The sequence below is a fragment of the Numida meleagris genome, chromosome 3 (assembly GCF_002078875.1).
Source record: "Numida meleagris isolate 19003 breed g44 Domestic line chromosome 3, NumMel1.0, whole genome shotgun sequence".
Lineage (NCBI taxonomy): Eukaryota > Metazoa > Chordata > Aves > Galliformes > Numididae > Numida > Numida meleagris.
In genome coordinates this window covers 50754242-50781384 of record NC_034411.1, presented here as the reverse complement: position 1 = coordinate 50781384, position 27143 = coordinate 50754242, and the positions used below count along the sequence as shown (strand labels likewise).

At 40.4% G+C, this 27143-nt stretch overlaps 1 protein-coding gene across 1 annotated transcript in view; it reads right to left on the bottom strand.

The window, feature by feature from the left end:
• The window catches only part of ARID1B (AT-rich interaction domain 1B), a gene marked incomplete at its 5' end in the record, with an annotated part of 320563 nt that overhangs the window by 208874 nt on the left and 84546 nt on the right, over positions 1–27143 (bottom strand). Inside the window, one exon of the mRNA XM_021391989.1 lies at positions 16247–16357. Coding sequence (XP_021247664.1) covers positions 16247–16357 — 111 coding nt within the window. The remainder of the gene's footprint in view (positions 1–16246; positions 16358–27143) is intronic.

Sequence of the window (27143 nt, the reverse complement as noted above, 5' to 3'; positions counted from 1 at the left end):
TGTAAGAGAAGCCCTGAAAGACCAAAAGCTTTAGGAAATACACTTACCAGGCTATCCTTCCTCCTCACAGCAATCTTTTTGCTTTTGAATTTTGAAGTGTTAAAATGATAAAGACACAAACGAGAAAAAAAGCAAAGAAGGAAAGGAAAAGCATGAGATGAGAGTTAACTTTTTCTAGGGGAAAGAAATCAATGGCTTTAAACCAGCATTTAACAAGGGTGGGAAGAAAAGTTTCCTTTGGCTGTTTGCTAATGCTAGGTTTCAGAAGATCCTTGCAACTAACTAACTTAACCTAGCAGCTCTTAATGCCAGGCACTCCAGACCCCTACAAACTCTCCCTACCCTCTCACAGGAGGACTTAGGAGGGCCCATCCCAGTAAGGCCAATGCAAGTCTACCAACCCTTAACCCAAAAGAGCAGCTGTTTTGGAAGGGGGGTTGTTTGTTTTTTCTTTTTTCTCAGGGAAGGATGAGGCAAGAAATCCTATTCATTTAATTGTTAGCAGTTCTCCCCATAAAATTAAATGGGAAAAGTACACAAAGGGAAAAAAATGCATAAAATAAAAGAGTTAAAAAAAAAAGTCTGTCAGACAACCGTTTAACCAAACACACAAATATCACACAGAAAGTCTTTCCTGCTATGTTGAAATCCAACTGCAAATCAAGTTAGTTAAATATGAAGGAAGGATCTGGTGCACTGAGTGACTCAGCATGTCAGAGCTTGGGCTGGCTCCCAGGACGGGGTGTGAGGTGGCCCACGTCCCCAGCACCCCGTCCTGCCTGCTCTGAGTGCTGTGCAGCTTTGCTGCTTCAACCATTCCAGAAAAACCCACAACAACCTCCTATTCCACCTGGAAGAGTAACAGCACAGTCATGGACTGTAGGAAAAAAAAAGTCTTAACCATGGTACCTCAAAGGCTTAGTCATCAGTAATGAAAGCTTACCTTCACCAGCCAGGTTAGTGTGAAATACTGACTGCAAGAACTCCCATTCATCCAGCTGAATCACCCCCAGAGAGTGCAAAACAAACTGTTTCCAGTAGATAGATTTGCTGGAAATTCAAATCCTCTAAAAATGGGGAAATCACAGCTGAGAAATAATGTCTGTTGAAACATTCGGTGTTCACAGGACTGCAATGCTCTTCTTACAATAAAAAAGAGCTGAGGAATATACAAAGGACCATGGCAGGCACCAGGATGGCTCAGAACTCCTTCAAAAACTAAATCCATAAATTCACCTCCACCACTATCACAAAGCAAAAAGATCAAATGTACATTATCAGTAGGAGGAACCAACAGGCCATAATGCTTTCTTCTGCTTCTACCAGGAGAGAGCATAATGAGGCGCAAAGGAAGAGCAAACATGAGAAAGCCCTAGGAGAATCCTTGCATCTGACCTTCTCTCCACATTCTCCCTCCGTCATCTCTTTTCTTTTTTTTTTTTAAGCTTCTATAAAATCCTTGCTGTATTGCTGACTGCAGAGCACTTCCTGAAGAATGCATAATTACATCTCTTTAACCCGTTACTCTCACAAAGCATACAGTGTGCTTGGATCCGTTTTTTAAACATCCCCTACCTCAAAAGGACGAGGAGAACGTGCACAGGCTAACAGTGCTGATATGGAAACATTGCCATAAATTCCAACCCATAAAAATTAAGACTATCCACATCATTTCAGTTGTAGGTGCTCCCATGAATCCTTCTCCTACATGCTTTGTTTCAGACTACTAGCACACAGAAGAGTCAGTTAAAAGCAGGAACATTTCAGGCCCAGCAGCTTCTTTCACTTGCCTTTCTACACAAACCTTGCAACCTGCAGCCCTCTTCACTTCCAACATTTCAATCCCTACTCTGGAAGAGCTTGAGAATCTACTCACACGCTGGAAACAACAGGCTCTTCTTGTGAATTTCACTCTTCATCTAGTGCCTGAAGTAATAAGCAATTCTTCAAGTTAGTAAGTAATTTTGAATTTTTTATGGTATTGGTGTGAAATCTCACAATATAGCACTTGCATTTTCCAAAATTCAAGAACTAGCATACTCTCTAAAGCACTTTTTTCTCAAGTATTTTTGCAGACCATATTTGCTGCTGGTAACAGGGCAAGAATTTGTTCAAAAATAACTTGAGTACTAGCTGCAGTGTTTTAATGGACAGGAGACCTGAACTAATAAGCATACGTGACCACAGTGGCAGTCAGCTAAAAATGATGGGAAAACAGACATCTTGGCCTAAAAGACTCAAATGAAAAACTTTCCACAGACTGTAAGCTAATGAGGAATGTCTTTTCCTCTCCATTTTGTCTGTATTGCCAACTAGTTAGAAGAACTGCTGGAGGCTAAGGAGTCTGAATAGAGACACTACTTATATAGGTAATACTGGTTTCTAAAGGAATTTTTCTTCATTTATGAATGGTTTGAAAATATAGTGTTTGCAGCAGGACTTCCACTTGTGCTGAAGAGTGTGATTATAGCTCAGCCAGAAGGCTGCAAGTGTTAAGAATGAATGGGAGCTGCACTTGCTGGTCACTACAGGTACAGCATGTGCAGCAGGAAATCAGGTTTACAGATCCTGTCCAAAGAAGGCCCAGAATAGACGCTAATGCAGGGGAGCATGGAAACAACCAGGCAGAATGAACATAAGAATGAATTAATGGGCCTAATCCAAAACTCATGGAAAAGGCTGATTTCAATGAAGTTTGAACTGGGACCTCAAGGAATAAGTAGAGCAAAGCAGAGGGAAGCATACACCAGTTTGGTAAAGCGATTGTTGTTGTTTGTTGGCTGATTTGGAAAAAATCATTTAAGCACAAGTCTGGATCTTGATTCCACGTGCTATTTCTCTTTTAAATAGGTTCTCCAGTCTGTTCTTTTGACTCCAGATCACTAGGTGTCAAAGACCAGCATCGGTTACAAATAACCAATATGCTGTTCTCATATCTTCTACACATTCTTCAGTACCATGAATTATTATAAATAAAGCTGGATTGTTTTTAATTAAGTCAGTTTACGTAAATTGTTATAGTTCCATGAAGTCAGCAAAGATATGAAAGCTCGTATCAATTAGAGGCTTAGCCAAAAGAGTTACGAGAACAAAGAAAATGGAAATACTAGGAACTCTGGAAAAATCTGAGGCGGGAATAATTTTACGTTGTTCTGAATTCTGCAAATACAGCACTAAGAAGAACATTGAGTATCTAAATAATTAAAGTTTATCCTCTTTATTGAAACAGTCCATGTTTGAGAATTTGTGCGAGTCTTAATGTTTAATTAAGGGATTTAAACATTGCTGTAAGTGAAATCTCTACGCAACTTTAACTATGGATTCACCAGGTCACTTCCATAATATATTCATGTTGGGAGACCCAGGACCTAGCAGTTACTGCAAACATACGGTTCAAATATCAGTCACAAGCATGTGAAAAATCAATTTACAAGGAGATGAAAAAAATAAATGTTCTAGGAGGTAAGACATGCTAATGAAAATGAGTGTAGCGTGTTTGCTTTTTGTCCACATCCAGGTTTTGGTTTCACATGCAGCGACTGCTGATACATGTTTGTTTAGTGATTAAAAAAGAAAAAAGATTAAGCAGCAACTTTAAAAAGCCCTGTGCAGATAAAGATATGCCTGTTTTATAGGCAATCAGTAATTTCTTCTTAATGGAACGTAAACTGTTTTCTCTAATTTTCCTAAAATTTGCACATTCAAGGGGAATGTAACTCAAAGGATGAAATTCATCTCCACAACACCTGGAAATTAGAGTAAAAATCTAGTCCAGCCTACTTAATATATGCAGTTGTACAATAAAACATCAACATGGAGTAGATTTATTTTTTTTAAAAAAGAAAACAAAAACAAACCCATGCATATAAAAGAAAAGCTTTTAAAAACATGTTATTGCCACATTCTTCAGCACTACAAAGCATTAACTCCAAGCTGCGCCCCAACACAGCCCAGAGCTGCTGTAGGCCAAGAGTGGGGACAGGTGGCCAGGAGCTAGGCTGACCATCTATCCTTCATATCTCCCACTGCCCCCCTGAGCTAGGGAACGTATTTTGCTTGAGTTTTTCCAGCCAGCACTATTTAACTGAAGGTGCCTGCTGGCTTCACACTGTTGTACAGGAATAAATGTGGCAACAAATGCAATGCTTTGAGACACTGAGCACTGAAGGTGGAGTTATCGTTCACACCAACATCACTACAAAACATCATTGAAAAGAGACAAAAACCGAGGAACCAACTGCCTTTTCCTGAGATGTGCTTGGAAGTGCTTGGGCAAGCAGGATCTGTGCTAGATTTGGAAGAACGAAGTAAGGTCCTCAGGTGCCAGTAAGTACCTCTCAGAACAACAAATCCATAACTCCAAAACCTAAAACCAAGGGCATTAGGGGGAATTATCAATGCTAGGTTTGCTTATTAGCCTTCAAGTTTTTATATGGAAACTGTGTCTGCAGGGACGACTGAATCCCCGTATCCACAGCACTTGACGGCACTTGGATATATGCCTCCTACTAGAAGCTAAAATGAAAGCTATATTTTACAGCTCTGGAACTGCAAAACAAAAGCCTGCAGCTTGTGTTTATAATAATATTTCTACCTATCTAGATGTACTTCACTAGCTCTGCATTAAAGAGGAAGGTGATGGGGGTAAACATTGTATCCTCAGGACTGTTCCGGATTTATGTGTCCTGGAGGTGCATCCCTTTTTAAGGCTGCTAACAAAACTCCGCGTATGCAGAGAATGGGACTACACCACTGAGTGGAGAAGATAAAATGGGCATGAACATTAAAACACAATCCCAAAATACGTCCTTGACTCAAAACCTTTGCAGCTGTACCATGGCTCACGTGCTGACTTTGGTATTTGCTTCAGTGACATGATGGCAGCATAGCAAGCTGTGCTGCATTCTAGAACGCTTCAAAAACGCAAAATTCTTAAAAAAAAAAAAAAAACAGTTAAAAAAAAGAAAAAAGAAAGCCTTTTTCAGTTGTTAGTATTTTAAATGGGAGCTGTGGGAAGCATTCAAGGCTTCCCTCTAAGTTTTCTGAAGATCAAGGAGAGAAAGGGTTAATCCCAAAGAATAAAAGAGCAACAGCAAATCTGACTACATGTTTGAAAAAGCCTATAAAATGTTACAAGCAAAACAGGAAAGCTTGTGTTAATAATGCATAAACCAAAGCGGGGGGAGCTCCCCGTTGAATGGAATGGCGCTTTATCCCCGCAGTTACAATGAAACAAGCCGTGGCTATCAATCCGCGACGCCTCGCAGCAGCGCGGCCCGGAGCGCTGCCCGCCCGGGTCGGCCCCGTGGCCCCCGAGCCGCGGCCTGCTGCTGCCGGGCGCTACATACCAGCCCGGCTCAGCGGAGGCCATTACCCGCCCCGTCGCCATGGCGACGCTAACAGTGCGCCCGACTTCAAAGGCACGGCTGTAATGTCAGCCTGCCAGCAGCCAGAGGGAGCGGTAAGGGGACCTGCCCGGGCGGCCCCAGCGACAAAAATACCCGGGCGGCTCTCCGGGCTGTTCCCCCGTCCTGAGGGTTAGCGGCGAGTCAGCAAGGGAGAGGGAAAGTCGTCTTCCCTTTTCTGTTCTACATTAAAAGAGCAGGGATACGTGCAAGACTGATTCGGAGAAAACCGTCGCAGAGAAGGAGGAACCTGGCTTTCAGATTTTGCCACTGTGCAGATCCTAGCAATAAAGAATAACAGTAATACAGAGAGACTGCCTCAGCTTATTCGCTCTTGCCTCATCAACATGCTCTTATCAAGCACGACACAACTACTCACTTAGAAATCAATGTGTGGAGCGGCCCTGCAGCCCAGCAGCAGGAGGGCACCCTGCCCGGCCACCACTACCTCAGTTACAGCTGCTGCTAGCCCGCCCTGCCTGCCCTTCACGAGGCAGCGCAGCTCTTGTCCCTGGGCCCACTTCCCCTGGAACCACTGCTGCTTGCCTCAACCACGGCATGCAGGAGTCAGCCCCTTTGCTTCCATCTCCACCGCCCTGAAGTTACTGCCCTCACCAGAATGGCACATTCCCTCTGACAAGGCCCTTTTGGGTCACCCACATCTCTTAACAGCACTGTAAGGAGCACGCCTGCTCTGTTTCACCACTGGAGCACAGGACATCACGTGGCTGAACTGCCCTCTTCCCAACCAAGGCACAATCCAAGGCAGCGCTTGCTGTTGGCTTTTGTCATCCACCCCTTTAAAGCTGGGACGCACACAAGCTTGAGCTGGGTCCAGTGCTTGAGACTAACCAATTACCTAACTGAGTTTGGAGGGGCAGCAGCAGCCTGATCTGCCCTTGGCTAATCACAAATGCGCATGGGTTGTGGGATACTAAATCCAGCTTTGACAAAACTGAACCCATGGCATCTATACTACAGTATGCTGGAATCTGGAGCCAATGAGAAATTCAGATACACATAAAGGGTATACATAATGTCTCAGACTGCTAGGAAAACAATTCTTTTTAAAGACTAAATATAAATAGGGTTGGGGTTTTGTTTGTTTTTGTTTTTTAAACTTGAACATATAGCTGATCACGTTTTGTTTCCAAATTACACTTTACATGGATGTGGGTGGTGAGAAAAAAAAGAATGTCAATCTATAGGTGCTTTAATTACTCTTCAAACCCATAGTGTCACTGCAGACTGTAAGTGACAGAAGACAGAGCTCACCCCGTGTGGCTAGCTGACTGCAGCCCTCTGACCACATCTCCATGGAAATGGAGGTCAAGCAATCAACGTTATTATACAGGAGGTGAAAGTTCGTTTTTCTGGCAAAAATAAGGTAAAGGTTCTGCAGAATTTACTTCAGTCTGACCTGTACTGCTGTGAAAATAGGCATTAAAAAGCAGGCACTTAAAGCCATTTGTTGGTGGGGGTTTTTTTGTTTGTTTATTTTTGACAGGTTCTTCTTCTGTAAACTGACCAGTAAAAACTGAAGAGCTAAAGTGTTTGTGAGTGTATGTAAGAAGTGCCTTTCATGGGTTCTGGTATGTGACCTCTGTCTCTTTGCAGCTGAGGAAGACCGCTCCATCAGCAGCCCAAATGGCCGCTCTCACTCCACGCTGCAGTCTGAGCACGGAAGAGCCCTCTGGCAGAGGCAGATGAAGATTTAGAGCAAAAAATATTCTGTACTTTGTCATACCTCAGAATAGGAACAAAAAGGCTGTTACTGTGATTTCCAAGCAAGACAAAATGTCTAACGAGCCATGCCGGAAGAATCAGCAGTCATTTAAAAACAACAGCGTGGTGTGTATGCAGTCTTCCTAAGCCTTCTTTAAAAGCACAAACAAAACAAAGGAAAAGAGTGAAGACAGAGGAAAAATGGACTATAAGACAATCCAAATGAAGCAACAACTATGAGATGTTATTAAAAAAAAACAAAACACAGATCCTAAAATTTTATAGCCCTGTTTCAATAAATCCTGAAGAACTGTGCTGAAAATTGCACACTGAACAACTTTCCTTTTTTTCCCTACTTTCATGTAGGCATCTAATGATACAATAAACAAAGAGGATGGGGGAAAAAAAAGGCTTTTATGAAGTTTTCATTAAGCACTATTATTAAAATCTTGACACGGTCTGTAAATTAAACAAGGGAAAGAGAGAATCTGGAGTTTTTCTTCTGTCTCCATTGCAGCATTCTATGAAAAACTGGTAAGGCTTTCAGTTAATAATACAAGTCAAAAAGGAAGGGTAACATTTGGAATTAAGCTACCTTCCCTATCATAATGAATTAGTTCACTAGGGCTAATGTCTGCACTTAATCCATACGCCATTTACCTATCTAATCTTGCAAAGTTATTTTAATTTCACAAGTGAGTCTATGCTTGCAGTTCCTTTATTACCGTATTTTCTGAAAACAAGTACTGGCCACTGTCTAGTTTGCAGTTAAATAAAAGTAAGAATGTTTTAAACTTCTTTCATTACCTTTAGCGCAACGTGTGTTGGCAAAATTTGTCATCTATGATGCTATAAATGTAAATGCGAGCGTCCACCTTCAGTGCTCTGATGTGAAACAAGCTTTGTTCTCCTAACTAGGTCCACTACTGTGCATTCAGCAAACCGTACTAAAGCTTACGGATGCATAAAGTATTACTACATGCAAACATATAAACTTATACTCTCATGTTTGCTTATCTTTATATTACTTCCCAAAATGTTAGCTTAAATAACATGGTGGAAGATGCACTATTAAGTGAATTTCTCTGTCGAGGGGGAAAAAATAGCATGTTCATTTATAAATTCATGCCACTTAACTAAGAGGTGAAATAAATGATCCAGAATGACATATTTTCCTATACTACTGCAATTCTTCAAACGTGCCTCAAAATTCAAGCCCTAATTCTAATTTAGCACAGTAGGTCTCATTTCATAGGTTGAGATGATTAAAAGGGTCAGCTGCAATTGTTTGCTTGGAAGGAAAGAGATCAAAAGTCTAAACACTGAGAGTAGCCTTCTCCTGATGTTACCAGCTTTTCTATCTTGATTTCAACCTACTACAATGCTTCACCCCCTGAAATTACATTGCCAATTCAAACAAGAACCTCTCTTATCAAGTCCTGTGAGACTGGAACCATATTTGGCATTACGGAGGAAATGGCACATATTAATTTGTATGGTGTTCAGGAAAACTGATGCAGTCAGTTACAGTGTTAACAAAGACAAATGAAGAAAAAAAGCCTTCGCTCGGTATTTTTATCTGTCTATATATGTTCAAGGTAAATTGATAGCGGTAGCCTATTTACATGTAACAAACACACATCAGAAGCACTTTTCATATACACAGATTCCACAAAAGCCATCACGATTTGTTTTCTTCAAGGGAATACTTCACAGTGAATCTAACACACAGCTCCAGCCAGGGAAGGAAGGTTTCAGAGAATTAAGCATTACAAAAGATGTTAGATTTCAAGAAAACATCTGAGAGAAATTTTTGAAACCGTTTCAAACTTCAGGAAAGTAAAGCAAAACCAGAATAGCCTCCCACACAACAGGCCTGACTTCACTAGGATTCCAGCACAGTACTACAAAACAGGCAGTACATGACAGACGCTTAGCACTTGTGCTATGATGGTAGCGAATCCCCAGCAATTATGGATGGACCATAAACAATCAGACAAAGCATTGTGAAACCCGGCCTAAGCTTAATGCTATCAGCCGTGACCGCACGGACATCTGCTTACACAGCAACAGGACCACTCAGAAGCCAGCTTCTAATAAAGACTAATCATGGTTGGTTTTTTTTTTGTTGTTGCTGTTGTTATTGTTTTTTAAAATAAAGGAAAGTTACAACAATAGCACCAGAAGCCAGTGCGTTCCCAAGCAAGCAGGAAGGGACACTGGAGGAAAAAGAGAAGCCATCTACTGCTAGGCTTCAGATGCTGCTGGCTGAAAAGAGGGACTGTGTTTAGTCAAGATTATGAAGCTGAGGTCACCTTTCAGGATGGCTGGTTTGCCCATGTAAAGGAGTCATTCTGGGGAAAAATAATATCCTATCTCACAAGAATACTTGAGGTAAAAATAAAGGAAAGAAAAAACATTTACAGTGTCTCAAGTACTTCCTGAAACGGTATCCAAGTAAATAATACTCTTTTGTCTTACTTTCTGTGCAGCAACCCCAAAGTTCCTGCTTTATAAACACTGTATGAATCTACACAGTGTGTCAAATATTCAAAAAATAAAATATTCCCCAAATCCAAAAAAAACTCAACCCAGCCACCCCCAGGAACTCAAAAGTCTGAGCCATTTTAGAACTAGGTTCCCAAATGCAGGACCTAAAAGCACTGACTTGGAAATGGAGGTAGACTACAAGGATAGCTAGTGCAGTTGCTGTCCCTGCAGCAGGCACATCTGAGCCGTGCATGCAGAAGCAGCTCCACTGCTGCAGTTTCATGTCTTGCATTGTGGAGCAATGTGGGAGGCTTCAGCTCAACTCCCATATCACGCTGGAGGCTCTGGCGGTTTGGGGCCACCACAAGCACAGCTTGGTTGCCCCTGCTGCAGGGGCAGCAGCCTCCAGAGAGGGAACAGCTAAAGGGGAAAAATGCTTCAACCCCTCTAATTCAATCTTGCTTCTTCAATTCTTCAGTCAGCACCAATACTGTTTTGGTATTTGGAGCTGCAAAGTACACTGAGGCAACTGCAAATGGCTTCAAAAAACACTGCAGGAAAAAACTACTCAGACTTTAATATTCCATCTAGGACAATTTTGGCCTATTTAAACACAAGTTTCTGCAACATTATCCACTACTGGGATCTATAATCCCTTATCAGGTTTCCCAAGTAAGTTTCACATAGAGGTTAAGCTAAACATTTCTTTCCACATTTCTAAATTTTCCTTGATCCTAAATGAGTGATTTTGTTACTACAAGTATTCTAAAAGAATTGTAAATTTATTTTGAAAATGGAAAACTTTGTGGAATAACCAAGCATCTTTTTTAAAAACAGCATCTAATAAAATCAGTTTTAATACATCAGTAACAGCTTTGACACCATTTTTAATATAAAAAATATGGACATTCTAACAAGGAAAACCAAGCAATTCTGTAAAGCATAAAACACCAGTGATTAACAACAGGACTTTCTTTTCACATTACAAAGTTTAATTTTAATAGCAGGACACTCAATTCAAGAATCAACAACTCTGGTTCAGTGTTTCAGTTTACCCCTACACACACGGGCTGCTCTGCACTACTTTAATCATATTTTTGAACAAAAATGAATGTAAAAGTTGACTCTCTCAGCAAATCCATCTGATCACCTACATGAAAACCTGTCCCTACAGAAATCAAATGTAAAAGCACATTAATGCTGGGCCAGGAACTTCAGTGCCACAAACACACTAAGTGTAAATTCGTCCTTCCAATGATCTCAAAGGGGGTTATTATTTCAGAGAAGCCTTGGTGGCTCATACAGGATCTGACCCTGTATGCAGACCCAATCTGTATGAACACAAGCACCAATGCTTTGCACCTCAGAAATACATACACTTGATATCTCCATACATACGAGTTGCATGCAACTTATTGGAGCTACAGGTTTATTACATGGAATGACAAGAGGAAAAAAGAAACAAGCTACCAACTGCACTTGATCCGGAATTAAAATGACTTGGAGAAAACAGCAACTTTTTCCAACTCTATGTATAATGGCTAAGAAAAGCATTTGAGAAAGCTTAGTCACTTCTTTGCAACTTGAAGCTTTTTTCCTTTTATTCCAGGCTTAAACAAAGTTCAGTGGGGCATCAAACTGCCTCAGTCTTAAATTACAGTCTGTACTTTAAAATAGAATGCATGCACCACATGTTCCTGAAGCTAGAGGGTGGGAGTGTTATTCACTGAAAATTGAAGGCTTGTTCAGTCAATAACCTTCTTTCAGAGAGTAACAATTTTCAGCTAAAATTTCTTGACCCAAACAAAGGAAAACAAGATCATTCAGTTATTTTACAACACTGCAGAAAAAGAAAAGCAAGTGGGAAAGAGGCATACAAGTCTTATCCTACTTGATGTAGAAACAATGGAAAATTTCATTCACAAGTATTATTTACATTTTCTTCTTGTTCATAATTTAACCTACTCCCAGTTATTTTCAGATGGAGACATGCACAGAAGCAAGTAACTACAGGACGGAACTGTTACTATGTACTACACATGCATCTATCGACTGCCCACTGCTTTTACCTCCCAGGAATTACCAGGAATCCATTGACAGGTTTCCATCTCCCCACGCACCTCCTTTTTTCTTAAATTGGAAACAACATCCTGGATTTTAAAACATCACTTAAGTTTGAATTTTCTAATTTGCTTATCTGCAAAGAATCCAACACTGTCTACAAAATGAGAGGGCTGCTGCACCATCTCTCCTTTAATACTCATTTTTCCTTACCAAAGGGGTTACAATCCAAATTAATATTTACATTATGGTTGTGCCCACACCCTCAACCATGATCAGGGATTACTGAGCTAAGCTTTTCATAAATGTCACCAGAGTCCTTTGTCCCAGTAGTGTAACTTCCAAGAAAAGAAGTACTTCCTAACTGTTAACAACAGTTTCTCCAACTATGCTGGAAATTCTTTTCCTGGTTTAAGACTTCAACCATCAGCAGTACTTGTTCAGGGAGAACTCTCCTTGCTGGAGATGATTTTCCAAGCTACTTCATATTCTAGAAGTTACACGAGGAATGTGAATTCCCTAACCATTCCATGCATCTCCTCTCAGCCAGCAACTATCAAGATGCATCTAAAATGATGTTGATCCATGAACCAAGTATATCTAGTCTTGTATTTATAGTTCACCACTAGTTCTCAAAGGCCCCCTGAAATCTACAGTGAGAAAAGTACGTCACACAAAAGAATGAACATCCAGCACTCTATACATTCTACAAAGGCTCTCTAAAAATGAGGTAAAACACAACTGTGAAGTAGCTAATGAAGTCAGGAAGGAATTGCTGAAGTACAGTTTTCCACAGTACCAAGCATAACGAAACAAGGCATCTTAAAAAGTTCATCTGTCCAAAAAACAGTAAGCATTATTTAAGGTCTACCTTACTTTGAAGCTCATACATCAAACCAGAGCCAAACTTGACAAGTCATAGTACTGCGCAAGATACAAACAGCATTCTACCTCTGTGCCAGCTATAATTTTGCGTCACATGAATTTTTTTGTTGCCTCCATGCAAAGATCCAGTGAAGAAGTAACGTCGTAGAACTAATGCATGAGCACTTGAAGTCTGAGTGACCGAGCAAATCACCAGTTCCCTCCACTTTGGATACAACTTTCTGCTTTCAGCATCACATGAGCAATTACACAGTGATTCAGCCCCAAACTAACCCAGAAATAAAAAGAATTATTTCTGAGCTGGGTCAGTTCCCTGACTCACAGCAGTGACAGCGGGGGATGTGGGAAGGCACAGATGGCACACTGTGGGCACATGGCAAGGCTGCAACCAGCCTAACTTACAGAGAAGCCAAGCAGCTGCAGGACCTCACCCATAGGTGGCAACCAGAAGAAATCAGCAGAAACCCTTGTTTCAAAAGCTTGGCAACCTTGGGTAGGCCATTCGACCTCACGCAAGCACAACTAGTACTGAGCCAAAAAAAAAAAGACCACGTTAAAACAGAACAAAATAAAAGACCCCAATATCTATCTGAAACGACTTTCAAAATGATGCCAGTAAAAAAAAAAAACCTAGATTCATCCATGTTTTTTGCCCTTCATTCTACCAACGCAATCCAACATGAACACTGACCAAATTACTCATTACGGCAAAACAAAGTATTAGTCTTTGCAGGCACACACACACAACCTATGCTGACATAAGCTCCTTTACTGCAACAGCAAATTTGCAGATATATCATTTGGAAGGTTTTTCCTACAAGTCTGCTCCATCTTTCTCACAATTGCAGAAGTGTGTATTTTGTATTATCCCTTAAACCTCTGTAAATACATTCGGTAGTAGCTGTTCTCCAGACAATTGCATTCAGGCTTCTCCTGTATTCTTCCACTCTAATAGGGAACAGTTTCTGTTTATTACTTCCTTTCCTTCACAGAGTACCTAACTCCCATGTTTTCTCAAAAGCTCGAAATTTCCTTCTAATTGTGACCCCAACAAAAGTGCTCGGAGCACTATTCTAAGCAACTTTTCATTTGGGCTCTCAGTGACTCCACATGGTTAAAGACCTCCAGGTCAAACCCTTCAGATATCAGAGCATTTAGGAGAAGGAAAGCAAGCATTGTATAGAATCTGACAGGCCATTAGAAGTAGCTAATAAAGCCATATTTTGTTTGTAGCCGTTTGTTACCAACCCACATTACAAATTTCTCTGCTTTGAACTTTATGGGAACGTTCATGCCAGGACTTTTATATACAACGTGTGAAGGAAACGGAACAACCATTGAGCTGTTTAGCTGCGCTTACTGTGACACAAACCTGCTGAAAAAAACTCTCTAAAAGGATGACACAAGTCAGCATTCAGTGCTGCAAAAAGTGGCCAGCTCCTCTTCAAATCCATCAAAGGGAAACTTTTTTTTTCAAAGCCACATCAGAGAACACCATTCAGCATTTAGTATCACATCTCTTTTGTTGTTTTTAGAGATTCGTCTAAGCTTGCTATGTAGCTGCTGTGATTTTACACAATGCCCTTAAGAAATAAAAAGATAACGGGAAAAATTGTATAAATACCAGAATACCATGAAACAAAACATACCCAAATTTTATTAAAAGCATAACACCACTGCTCTCATTTCAAGCTTTAATATACAAAGACTTACTGACTACCCTCGAGAACAGCATTATCTTGAAAACAAGCTTAAGAAGCCATATTTAGCATCCCAAAATGACACTATAACTAGGAATACTAAATGAGGAATACTGATCACTGAATTTCATAACCAGCTGAAAATTGAATGCAGGCTTCTTGCTCAAGGGGAAAAAAAAACCGTTTATATGGTCAAGCCATCCTTATCCCCAGTACTAAGTCTTATATTCAAGTCTTCATCATGCTCTCCATACTTTGAATGCATGGGCTGTTCCTCAGTTCTAAGACATTTGCCTTGGAAGTTTGCTCACAGTACCAAAAAGACAATGTCACAATATATGAAGGATTGCACTTGTTTTTAAATTTGGAAAACTATAATGCCTCCCATTCTCCTCCCTATCCAAATGGAGGTTGGGGTGTTTGGTATGTAAGCTTTCCAGAAGCAAAGGCTCTGAATAACAGCGTTTACAACAAACCTACAGTTCAAGCTACACCGCGAAAATGGTTAACATTCACTGTTAATACCACCAGCTTACTCATACCTAGAATAATAATGAGCTACTAAATATACCGAACACTTAGGGACACAGATAATACCCAACAGTCTGCTTAGATACTATGGAGATGAAGGTAGAACAGAGCATGGATTAAAAGTAGGACAATTGTTTAACAAAAACCACTGGCAAATTAGAACATTACTTAATAAATAACTAGTTCTATCTATCCTAATAAACACTGTTCATGAAAAACTGAGGTAAGAAGTCCCATTTAATATAACTGTTTTTTTTAAATAGCTGTTGCATAAACAGTTCCACATCCACTAGCTCCTATTTTTAAAGTAACTGCCAGTGCTCATTTTTGAGACCTGTTCAGAGAAACTGGTCGTCTTAAAAAAGGTTTCCTGTCAAATTAATACTTGTTCAAAGTAAACAGATAGCTCTTCTCACACCAGTTTTCATAGCTTCTCCTGAAGCAGGCATGTCTCAAACATCATGTAGAGAATCTGTGACATATATACTCTCCTGGGTATCTAAGATATAACTTTAAATGCTGTGAAGATGTTTATTACCCTATTTTTAAGATTGGACAATAGTGCCATGTGTCAGAGGGAAAATATACAATAAACTACCAGACTTCACACATACATTTGGTGTTTTGATAAGGTAAACTCTTCAGAGGAGTCTCTCTGCTAACTGGAAATGAATATCCAGTAAACTGGTAGAAACATTCTATATGTTTGCAGTACATTACTATGAGCTAAATGTCACATAGCATATAAACAGTTTTCACCAAGCTAAATATATTCTTGTTGGTTGAAATTCAGACTGCTGTACTACCAACAAACAAGAAAATCTCCAAACCAACAACAGCATACAGAGACAAGGCCAAAGAGTACTTTGGCAATTACAGTAAAGTAAGACCTTCAATAACACGAATAACTAGAATACCTTTGCAAAATGTATTAATGTGTGCCGTTTTCCCCCACAGCACAATGCAGAGAGCTCAGAAAACAAAGAAAGGTTATTCCAAAATAATCTCCCAACCAAACAATCAACCTATCCCAAGTATCACTAGCATTCCCACTACTACACTTCTGTCTGTAGTAGTAGGCTGTTGCAGAATTAACATGTCAAACTCATTATTTATGCTTAGGGTTCGGAACAAATAACTTATGGGGTCAGCATTCTAAATCAAAATATACTGGAATCCACAGAAAACAACACAGAAAAAAGCCTCTTCCTCATCCGATTGTTTTCAGCAAGTACAGAATTCCTAAAGCCCAAAAGAAATATCAGTCTATTTCCTCTATGTAAATATACACGAGCACAAATACATAACATGGATGTGGACAGTGACATTTTGAACCAGCACAACCCCTAAGCTAAGTCCACCACTCATACACAGGCTCTCATCAGCCTGTGAACAACCTTGTTTATTATTTAAAAATATCGCACTATAACAGAAACATTAATTTCTTACTGGTAAGCTCGATGGTCTTTCTTGCTGGATTAGGTTCAAGTCTTCATGGTTAGGCTTTCCTGGGGCCATAGTGGGTTGAGATCTGGTTCCATAGCCTTCCTGAGACATGTCCTGCAAAAACAGTCGTAACAGAATTATTAACTTGACTTAGTAAATGCAATTCAATTCACTTCACATAAAGGTGAAAATGTAACAACTGCAATTAAAAAAATTAAACACCAAGTTTTTACTGGTTAAATCTCCTTGAAAAATCTCCATAGGTACCACTGTGACTGACATGGTTCTCGAAGAAATCCCTGCAGTAGAGTGACAGACAGATGTGCCTACAGGTGGCATGGAGTCAAACCACTGTAGACAGAACAACACAGGCAAAAAGAAAAAAAACAAACAGCAAAAATCTGCTCAACCAATGGCCCCCTGTACTGTAAAAGAGGAATGAGCACCAAGTGGTCAAAACCTTCATCCTACTCTTAGACAAGTTACCAAGCCTTTTGATGAAATACTGAGCCATGTGGAAGGACTAGATTGCAAATAAAGTTGTAACCCTGCTGTGTCATCAGATGCCTGTAGCAACCCTGGGTTTACCATCACTATGACTGACATGGCTTTCAAAAGCTACCTATCAAATGGTGGTAAAGATCACATCTGCTGGAGACGCGTTGTGTCCAATGGCTTAGAAAGAAATATTTAATCAAAAGCCACTCCAAAGCCTGTACCAGCAACCAGAGGATTTTCCTCCCAGTGCAAACCCAAGCAGTCTTAGGTAATGGCCTAGAAACAGGCCCACTGCCAAGGGGCCAGTGGGGGCCAAACAACCCTCTTCCACCCCATGTCCCATAGTACAAACTTACTTGACACAGAAGGTACTTGCCTATTACGAAGCCCTAGATTCAGGCTTCATTGTAGCTGCTATACTTCACATTAGCAGCTCCTACACTAACTCAGCAAGGAAAACAACAGAAAGCGCAATACCTCCTCCAGCATGGGTGACTGGCAAGGAAAGCTGAAAAACCAGTTCCTGACTGCTAGAAAAAGTTATCACTCCTTAAAGGTTATTCTTTGTTGTTTCTAAGTTGTTCAGTTCTCTTCTCCCTCCCGAGCACACTGGAGGTTAATTTGCTCCAGTCATCCCCTTGCACCTACGGCTTCCATCAATGCCTGCAAGAGGCCGGGCAAGGGAGGACAAGGAGGGACAAGGAGTCTTCTCTGTGCCACCCCCACCTGCACTGTGCAGATCACATTGCTGCTGCTTGCAGAGGCTGCTCTCGCAGTCAAGTGTCCGTATCCACACAAGTTATTGCTCGCACACAGCCTGCACAGACCAGTCGCCCTGCAGAGCAGGAAAGTGTTCTGTCTCATTTTGAGCCCTGCTGCTGACAGAGAGACATTTGTTAGCAGCGGCATTGCTTCCATTCAGCCCTTTGCATTGCTTTGGGCTCTCCTGAGTTACTTCAAGGGATGCAGAAAACTCAGCAAGGCTCATAAAACAAAACCCGGCAAAGCTGGTCGGATGTAAACCCAACGACGAGCGAGTCGATCCACAAGCCTGTGCCAAGCCAAATCAAGAAGCACTTAAAAGGCCAGCACTTCAATGTGGTTACCAGCAGAGGGTAACAATTAGGCTTAGGGGTGACAAAGGCTGATGGCTGAATGATGATTATCCCCTGTGACCCCCCGCACGCCCTCCGCCCAGACCGCCACTTGTCACACAGCTCTCCTGCTGTGTGCACCAGCAGGTTCCTGTGGATTAGTGGCGAGTTTTAAAACCAACAAACGGCACAAGGCCGCCATTCAGCAGCCTTCACCCTGCCACAAAGGAGGAGAAAGGTGCAGGACAGCTTCACAATAGGCAAACAAATGAGCAAACCTCTGCTTTTCCCTCATTTCAAAACACACGCGCACTCGCGCACACGCGCACGGCTGTTGTCCCTGTGCAGATGCCTGTAACAAACCCCACCACCAGGATCTGGGCTTCCAGGTCACCTTTCTGTGTGCTTCTCTGATTCTTTAAAGACGGAAAAATACCAAACAAGAACCTCTTGTTGGAACAGCAACAGAAACAAAAGCAAAAATTATCCAGAAATAACAGAAGTGGTGACAAAAAGATAAACGGAATACTTGTTTGGGAGGCATCATTCTAGAAACGCAATTATTTCTTTGTCTAAAGAGACACTACAGGCTTAGGACAGTTTTCTGGGATGAAAAACACATTTTATATTTTGAAAAGCCAGTAGCCTTTAATTCCTCACCAAGAACCAAGCACGGGTTTTCCCATTTGCTAAATTTTACTTGAAACCTCACTTCCTACTTAAATTTCCATGGGAGAGGAAGAGGAGAGCAAAGAGACAGCGCACTTTTTCATGAGGAATATCACACATTGAATGGAATTTACTTTTACTTGAGTCTTTGAAGACTTTGAAGACTTTGAGATGTCTTTCCACATGCCAAAGTGCGAATTTAAAGGCTGTGAACATTACAGCCTTTGTCCTTCAAATGCACAACATCCATAATGTCTTCCTTTCTGACTGTTGAAAAATCAAATCTATTTCTCAATTGTAGATTAGGTTTAGAAGCAAATACTGCAGACACCTGTGTTTGTTATGATGAGGATACCTGTACGCTCCAAGTGAGACTGAGATCACAAACTACTGCCTATATTCACTTTACTGCCACCAGATGCTTTGATCACTGCAAACTTGGAAAATGGCTCTTGAGAAATGAAAAACTGGTCTGCTCTCTAAGTTTGAGGCACAGGAATCTTCCTGAGGAAATGTGCATGGGATTGTGAGTACAGTTTTGTGTTTATACATATGTGCTGTCCAATAAAATCCATCAACTTACATAACAAACATAATGACAGTTAAATCATAGCACGTTACACTAAGAGGTTTGTTTTATAACCGAAGTATTGTTTAGTTTCATTCTCCCTGAAAAACAGGAGAGATAAAATCCCTAGTGTCTTCCTTCAGTTCTTCGTGTTGGAAAACGTTGTTAACATACAGTGCATTACTGAATAGATAAAATGGATTTTGAGAGAGAAATAAAACATAAGGACAGAGGTATTAGGGTAAATTGTCCATCACTAAAGAAATGCACATTCTCACTTTCAGTTTTGAAAGGTCATTTTTCTTTCTAGCATATAGGGATGGATTTATCAGGAAATGAAGGGAGGGAAATTAAGGGAAAAGGGAACATATTGCTATGTGTGCTACAGACATGGCTGAGAAGTCCCCCATTGATATCAGAGCTCAGTCTTCTCCCAAGATCCCTTATTTTTTCCTTTGACTTCCAGTGTTTTATCCATCAATGATACCATCTTTCAAAGCTGTGATTTTTTATGAATAACAGAAAAACCTTCCGCCCTTACAAAACAAGTGTGCGAGTACAACAGAGAGAAATCCAAGCTTTCATAAACAGAAGGCTACAAGTTTCCACTCAGAACTTCCCAAATTGGCACAAATCCAATCATATCATAGCTGGTATAGCACAAACTGTCAGCAAAGTTGTAAAATAACTAAAAGCAGGGTTTCCCCCATCAGATTTTATAAAAGGCACTGGGAGTAATAATCAGCAAGTCATAAACATGTACTCTAAAATATCTGAAGTATAACCTGTTTTTAAAAAAAATATTTATACTGTGAAATAGGTAAACCAAAAAAAGGAAAAAGGAAAAAAATGGATACGCCTACATATACCCAGCCTAAAACTTACATATTGGTTAAGCTGTCTAGACATCAATCCATTAACAATTATTGCATTATTATGGACAGTAACAATAACCCACTGCTTATCATCCACAGAGCCAGTTATTTACCTCCTGCCTACGTGTATTTTTTAGCTTGGGCTACAAATTGTGGTGGTACATGGAACTCATGACGCATAGTCTGAGGAAGAAACAGAAGGGTATTTTCTTAGCTCTTGTTCTTTGACACTGTATTTATTATACAAACTTTCTGTCTGTAATTCTGGTACGGAGTGTCACTAACCCAGAGCTTTCAAGTGAAAAAATGGGCTGCAGGGAAGTCAAAGGCTCCTTGTTCTTACCTCCCTCTATCTTGTATCTGGGTACCAACATCTTACTGTGCTGGGTCTTCACACGACCACTTTGTGAAAAGGTGCAACTTAAAGCTTGCCAGAAGACTAACTCCCTGCCTCCCAGCTTTGTTCACTGAGCAGGACTGGCCTGGGAAAGGCTGGGTGAAAGGGAGAGAGGAACAAAACAGACAGGAGCATGTTTCTGTCAGTCACCAAATTGCAGCGCAAGTCAACTGCACAGCAACCATTCTGGAGCCAGCCACAGAGAGACAGCCTTTTTCTTTATGATGAGCAATTAGGATCATGCTTTTGATCCCTAGCTGGACCTAGTTTAAGACAACCAAGTCTGTCCACATTTATGTTTTCTCTGCAAAACTGAATGAATGCAGCGCTAGCAATGTGCACAGCCATGTAGATGAAACACACACTTGTTTTAAGTTCTGCTAATTATGATACAGTTTGAATTATTTTTAATGGGTGATGAAAACATACTAAAATCATCAATGTTTTAGGGAAACCACATTTAAAGAAAGGCTGAGTGAGAAATATCACTCAGGTTTCATCCAATTCTATTGCAGCAAATTTCAGAGGGATAACATGGACCCCTCAGGAAGGTAAATACCACAATGGTTAAACAGAAGCAAAATGATTTATGGAAAATAATATACTACTCTTCAGTTTGAAAACCTCATTAAAAACTATTTTAGTGCTTGTGTCCTTGGTTTTAGTTAGCTGATCCCTAGAAGATTTCAACTGTGAGAGCACTGAATTCTACAGCAATGTGACAACAGCAAAATTGAAAGCAAATGTTAATTTTTTTTCCCCACAACACTTGAGAATGGAGGTCAGGGCCCAGTTAAACAGTCAAGATAAATATACAGCTCTAGTATACAAGATTATTTTACTCATCTCTGAAGGGATACTATGGAACAGAAAAAAAGGCAAGTGATATGTTAATGGCCATAGAAAGACATATCTTGTTATCTCTTACCAAAATATCTTTGTGTGCTGTGTAGTTAAATAAAGACCAAGACATTTCTCTTTATTTTCACCCTCTCATGCAAAAACTACAATAAGAAAATTACTCCTTACCTAAATGGTAGCATATCCCTGTCCAACCAACTTCTAGCTCAACCCTAATACCTAAAACACCAACTCCCAAGTTGTTCACTGTTTGATAGCAGAAAAAAAGCAGCAAAGGACAGACAACCTGCGGGAGGAATACTGCAGGTAAGGCTGCACTCAGGAAAAAATTTTATGCCCAGGGCACAAGTAACACTGATGTTCGTGGAAGCAGGAAACAGAATGCAGCCCTGTGGGGAACGGTCCACTAAGGACAAAGAAGTAGAGAGCTTCACCTGAATCCCAGGCAGATGGTCTGCAGAGGTCCTACAGGGCATGCATGGACTCCTGCAGAAGATCCTGGGTCAAGAAGAAATACATAAATGCGTGTTGAACTTTGAAGTTTAAGAATCAGAAAGGGGGAAAAAAAACCAGAAACAACTAAAGCCTTAGAGAAAAGGAAACTGGTATCTTGCAGTTGAAGAGCACTGTGTACAAGCCAGTACCGAAGTCTCTTAACTGCACAGAGAGAACAGGTGATGTCAGGAAAGAAGGGTTTGGTAGTTCCCACGCCAACAAAATCAGTGTAGGTTGATTACTAGTGCAATACAGTAATCTCCTTCAGCATAATAGTCTATGCTTAGGTGCTGAAATAAACTCTGTTCATTATCAGGATACACAGATCTTTTCAAGCCAAGCCGCTACCACCATCAGAATGAAGACAAGGAAAGCAGCTGTCCTAAGATACAGTGAGTACCTGAAGAAATCTGGAAAACCCGCCAGTTTGGATACTTCAGGTTTAGACCAGTCATCATCAGAAAGACATCTGATCTTTCCTAATGTAATTAATGCCATCCCTTCTAAGATATCTTCAGTTTCATTCTAACAACTTACTGTTTCCTAGATCACTTTTTTAAGATAATTCAAATATAATCTACAATGGGAATACCATTTTCTCCCTTCATGATCCCTGTTATCACAGAATGACAACTGAGTTAAGTCTCAAGACACAGGAGAGGAAAAAAAAAATACTTCTTGCCTCAACTGCTGGCTGTTACAAATTATAGTCACCTTAATTAAGCAAATACGTGATTAAGGCTAAGTCCATAAGCCATCAAAGTACTGAAGAAATTATTAGAAACTCAGACTACCTAACTATGGAAGGTTTTTTCCCCAGCAGAATACACTGAAAACAAACTGAATGCACACAGGGTCAAAAATAGCGTCCCTCATCCTAGAGGAAGGAAGTTATTTGTTTGGACAGATTAGTTTAAGTCACATATCAGGTAATCTGAGACAACTAACATGAAAGATGAGTCCCTCTTCCTAAACATTCTAGTCCATTTTTACATACGTCTTGTCTATATGGCCTCCAGGAGCCACATTAAGCTAGTGATGCAGGAAGAGCTCAAAGATGAAATCATTCTCTGAAACCCTTATCTTGCTATTCTCCTTCCCCCACTGCTGCATTCCACGGATCACAGAGCATATCAGTAGTGGATTTAATCAGAAACACGACATTTCTTCTAGTTTTCTTCTCTCATACTTGTAACATTCCACATGAAAAAAAACCACGCAATTTTGATGTTTGTATTAAAATGTGACTCACATTGCGCAGCCCGATAAATGGCTGTCAATTCTTAATTTACAGGCAAAAAAACAGTATAGCTTCTCTTTGTTCTACAAATGTTATGCTGAAGTGTGAATAAAGAGATGAGAGCAAACCTGAAGATGTAATCTGGAAAATATAACTTGGAAGCAAGGTGTAAAGCAACTATTTTATTTCCATGAATTTTCCCATGTTTACAGAGCTTTTTGACCTTTTCCTAAAAAACCCTACAAGGCCAGGCCATGCAACCACGCTTTCGTTTTCTACACCCACCATTTCCTTTCCCTGCCCATCCTTTAACTGACAAAGCTGTATTTAAAAGAAGAATGAACAAAGAAAAAGGGTGCTGGCAGCTTTCACGTGTCCCATTCTTTCTTTGGGACGAACCACCACATGAACGCAACAACTTACAGATCTTATGCCACCCGGTGTCCTGCCCTGCATTCCTAAGGCTCTGAGGTCTTCAGCAGGCCCAAGGCACTGAGGGGGACTGCCAGCCCCAGAAGAGCACTGTGAACCCAAAACTGAGCTGAAAGCGATGGAGGGCCTGAGCGGAGCAGCACTTCAAACTCTCCATTTCCTCCAAGTTGGTGGCCCCAGGGGGCAGGAGCTGTCCCCAGACGCCCGTCGGGGCGGAGGCAGCTCTGGGAGCATACGGCTGGCTGGCAGAAACCAGGTCAGAGGACTACCCGCAGCTTACCGCGCACTGAAACCCTGCAGCCAGCTTACGGAATAAAGAGAAAAGCTGCACTGAGAGCAGCTGCTACCTCCAGGCGAACAGAACGAGGGACCCAGAGACAAGACTTCTGTGCTTGAGGCTGAGAAACATCTTTGCAGCATTTTCTTTGGGGCCTGTCTATGTGAGCCACAACTTCACCCAAAGGCTCATGAAAACCTGCGACTCCGTAAGGAAGGGTTGCGAGCAGCACTCAGAACATTACTGTGGTCACATAAAACACCAAGTGATGAGAGGCTTTGGTTGTTTGTTTGTTCTTTTGTTTTCCTTCCCTAAATAAAAAGCTATATTATGTTACAGACAACACCTGTGTAACAGTCCAGTGACACCCATCAGGTCTTCCCCTAATACTCCAACATACAGCCTCTTAAAATAAATGACTGACATGCAGTCTGACTACAATTCAGCGACAGGAGAATCCTAAGAGATAGAACTGAAATTAAGATGAAGAAAAACCTGTAACGATTTTGGCATAGAGGGCTTTTTCAGCCCAACCCTACCATCTGGGCTAACCTAAATTGCTGAAATGTGAGAGGGTTAGCGTGGCACATTTGGGACTGCTAGAGGCAGAGCATTAGCTGTGTTACTGTCCTCTCTAGCTCTACAGTCTGTGGAAAAAGAGTACCATAGGAGCACAAGAACCCTTAAAACCAATCACCACATGGAAAAACATTATAGTCCAAAGAGCAGAAAGAGTGCAGAAACAGAGGACAATTTACAGGTGGAAGCACCCAGCAGCAGAAGAAATTCAATGCACAACACAACAGCATAAACCAACACAAGCAAACTATTTCTTTCATCCTTGAGATAGAAAAGCCTTCAACACCATCACCACAACCACAATGTTTTCGAGACAAAGTACTCCCAACTGGGCTGCTGCTGGGAGTAGCCAAGAATGGGAGGGTGTGGAGGACAAATGGTGAAAACTTAAACCTCTTCTGTGACCAGACCACTGGTCTTTAACACATCAATAAAAACAAAATAAATTTTTTTTTAAAAAAAATCAAAACTGTGACATTCACTAAATGTTGGTAAAGGATTTCTAGGAAATAAAGGAACAAGAAACCTCTCTTTCTTTATAAAGGTAACAAAGCAAGATCTTTGCAAACTCTGTAGGCAGAGATACAAAAACATAAAGCCTTTATACCTACATTTCGTTTTCTATATAAAAATACATACACAGAAGATAGGTTGCAGACTGATACTTAGCCATCACAGAGAAGAGAGAGGAAGAGGCTGGACTTTACCACAGCTTGATTACTGAGGAACAGCATTCCAAAAGCTGTTCTAAATTGCACTATGGTAGGAGAGAAATGCAGTAAAAGGGAAGTACTGGAAAGGACTTCCTTCCCTGTGAATATACGTAACATAAATGCTGACCAATATTCAGATAACACTGTCTTAGTAACAGAATCCCAACTCAAAATGCAGAAAATAAAACCAACTATATGTACAGCAAGCATCTTTGAACACTAAAGAAAATATGAGCAGTGAAGAAATCCGGTGGTAAGTTTTATGCCAGGAAATATTAACATACTTATTTTCTCCACCTCTGAGGAAAATAATGTATGTTAATTTAAAGGCCATAAAAGAACACTGCTGCACTGCAACTGACCATTAGGTGTAATTTACAAGACCACTAAAATTTGGAATATATACTACTCATATAGAAAAACAAAAATCTACATTTATTAACGCTTTTCAGACTTCACAACTTCATCACTGAATTCACTGTACTGTCCCAATCACATTTCAATTTTTTTTTCTTAGAACAGGATTTGTGCACTTACATTCTAAAACATTTGTGTATGCATACTTGTCTTTGAACACCCATTAGACTAATGGATCATAAAGGAAATGATTAGTATGTGATCAGATATCTTTTGAAAAACGTACTATTCTGGTTAACTTACAGCTAAATTTCAAAGGTACAGATAAAATTATTTCTGGGATATTAACTTTGATCTCAGAATAATAGTAAAATACTCATTTAATAATAAGAAGAGTGGTAAGAGGAACAACACTAGTTATGATCACTCATCTCCTAAAACAAAATAGTTTTTTTTATCAGCCTGCATTCCAAGAGTTTTACTATCAAGTTAATTAATAGACTCCTACGCTAATATCTAAATGCCAAGCAATTAATGGCACTGAACTATAAATGGCTTTGTCTTTGCTCTTGTAAGGTTATTTTATAAAGCAAATGCAATTCTATCACTTCAGTGATTTAATGCAGGCTTTGTGAGGTTAATATTCCCAAGCAGTTGTAGAATAAAGAACTGCTTTAATTAACCTTCTGTGATTTAAATACTGAAAGAAATCAGAATTTAGAAACTTTAAACAATACCACTGTAACAACAACAATACTACCATTCTGTGGATCGAAGCCAAACCACTAACTGAGCTGAGAGCACTGAAAAGCACATTTACACATGTGCATCTCACTGTATTTGTAACCTTGAAAAAGACAGAACACAATTCTCTACACACTGAATCCATGGTAGATTTTACATAGTTTTTGTAGTTGAGAAGTCTTTCCATTCAGGATTATTTACTTTTAAATACCATTTTCTTGAGTTCGTAAAAAATAGGAGCTGCTTTTGAGCTGCAGAAATTTTTTGTTACTGTTCACTGAACCTACAAACACACTGCATGCAAACAACTGGCTGCTTACAAAGAAGTAGTGAGCAGGAGTTAAGACTTCCCTCTTCCTCCAGACTAATTTGCTCCTTTCCCAGTTTAACAAAGAAGAGGCTCGTATTACCAGCGGTTCTTGATGATACTGTGCACTAACTTCATTTCAGTACCAAAAAAAAATTCCCTGATCTGGACTAGGGCCTCTGCATCGTTCATCTTAAAAGCTAATGAGCTATGACACATGCTTACCAGGTTTAGAATGAAAAAAAAAAATTCTCCAAGTCTGAAAAATTAACACCTATTATAAATAGAGATACAAACCACCAAGGAAAAAAAAAAGAGGGTTTTGACACACTTGCTGGAATGATACAAACAATGCTGAACAAACAGTGCTTTCCCCAAACGGACAACAAGCAGCTATTCCTACTGCTGGGAGAAGATGTAGCACAACAGGAGTCACGGTTTTACTGAACTCCTGAGCTGATTAAACAACCTCAGCCACAGAGATAAACAATCAGAGGCTTAGCACTAACTTGGTGTTACTACAGCATCACGCTTATGAGCTAAGACTTTATAAAAGCGGAAATTAGACTAGCTGGCAAAGACCTTTGGAAGCCTATTGCTGAAAGCCTGCTTTCCCGCTCCTTTCTCCCCACAAGTCTATCCAAGCTCCATTACAGATACAAAAATCAAGACTGCACCCCGATTTTTGTTATCTGATATCCTGAAGCAGCTTGGCAACAGAGTGCTCAGTGTATCAAGACAGATGCCTTTATTAAAAAAAAAAAAGGTATACTGTTTTTTTTCCATGACTCTAA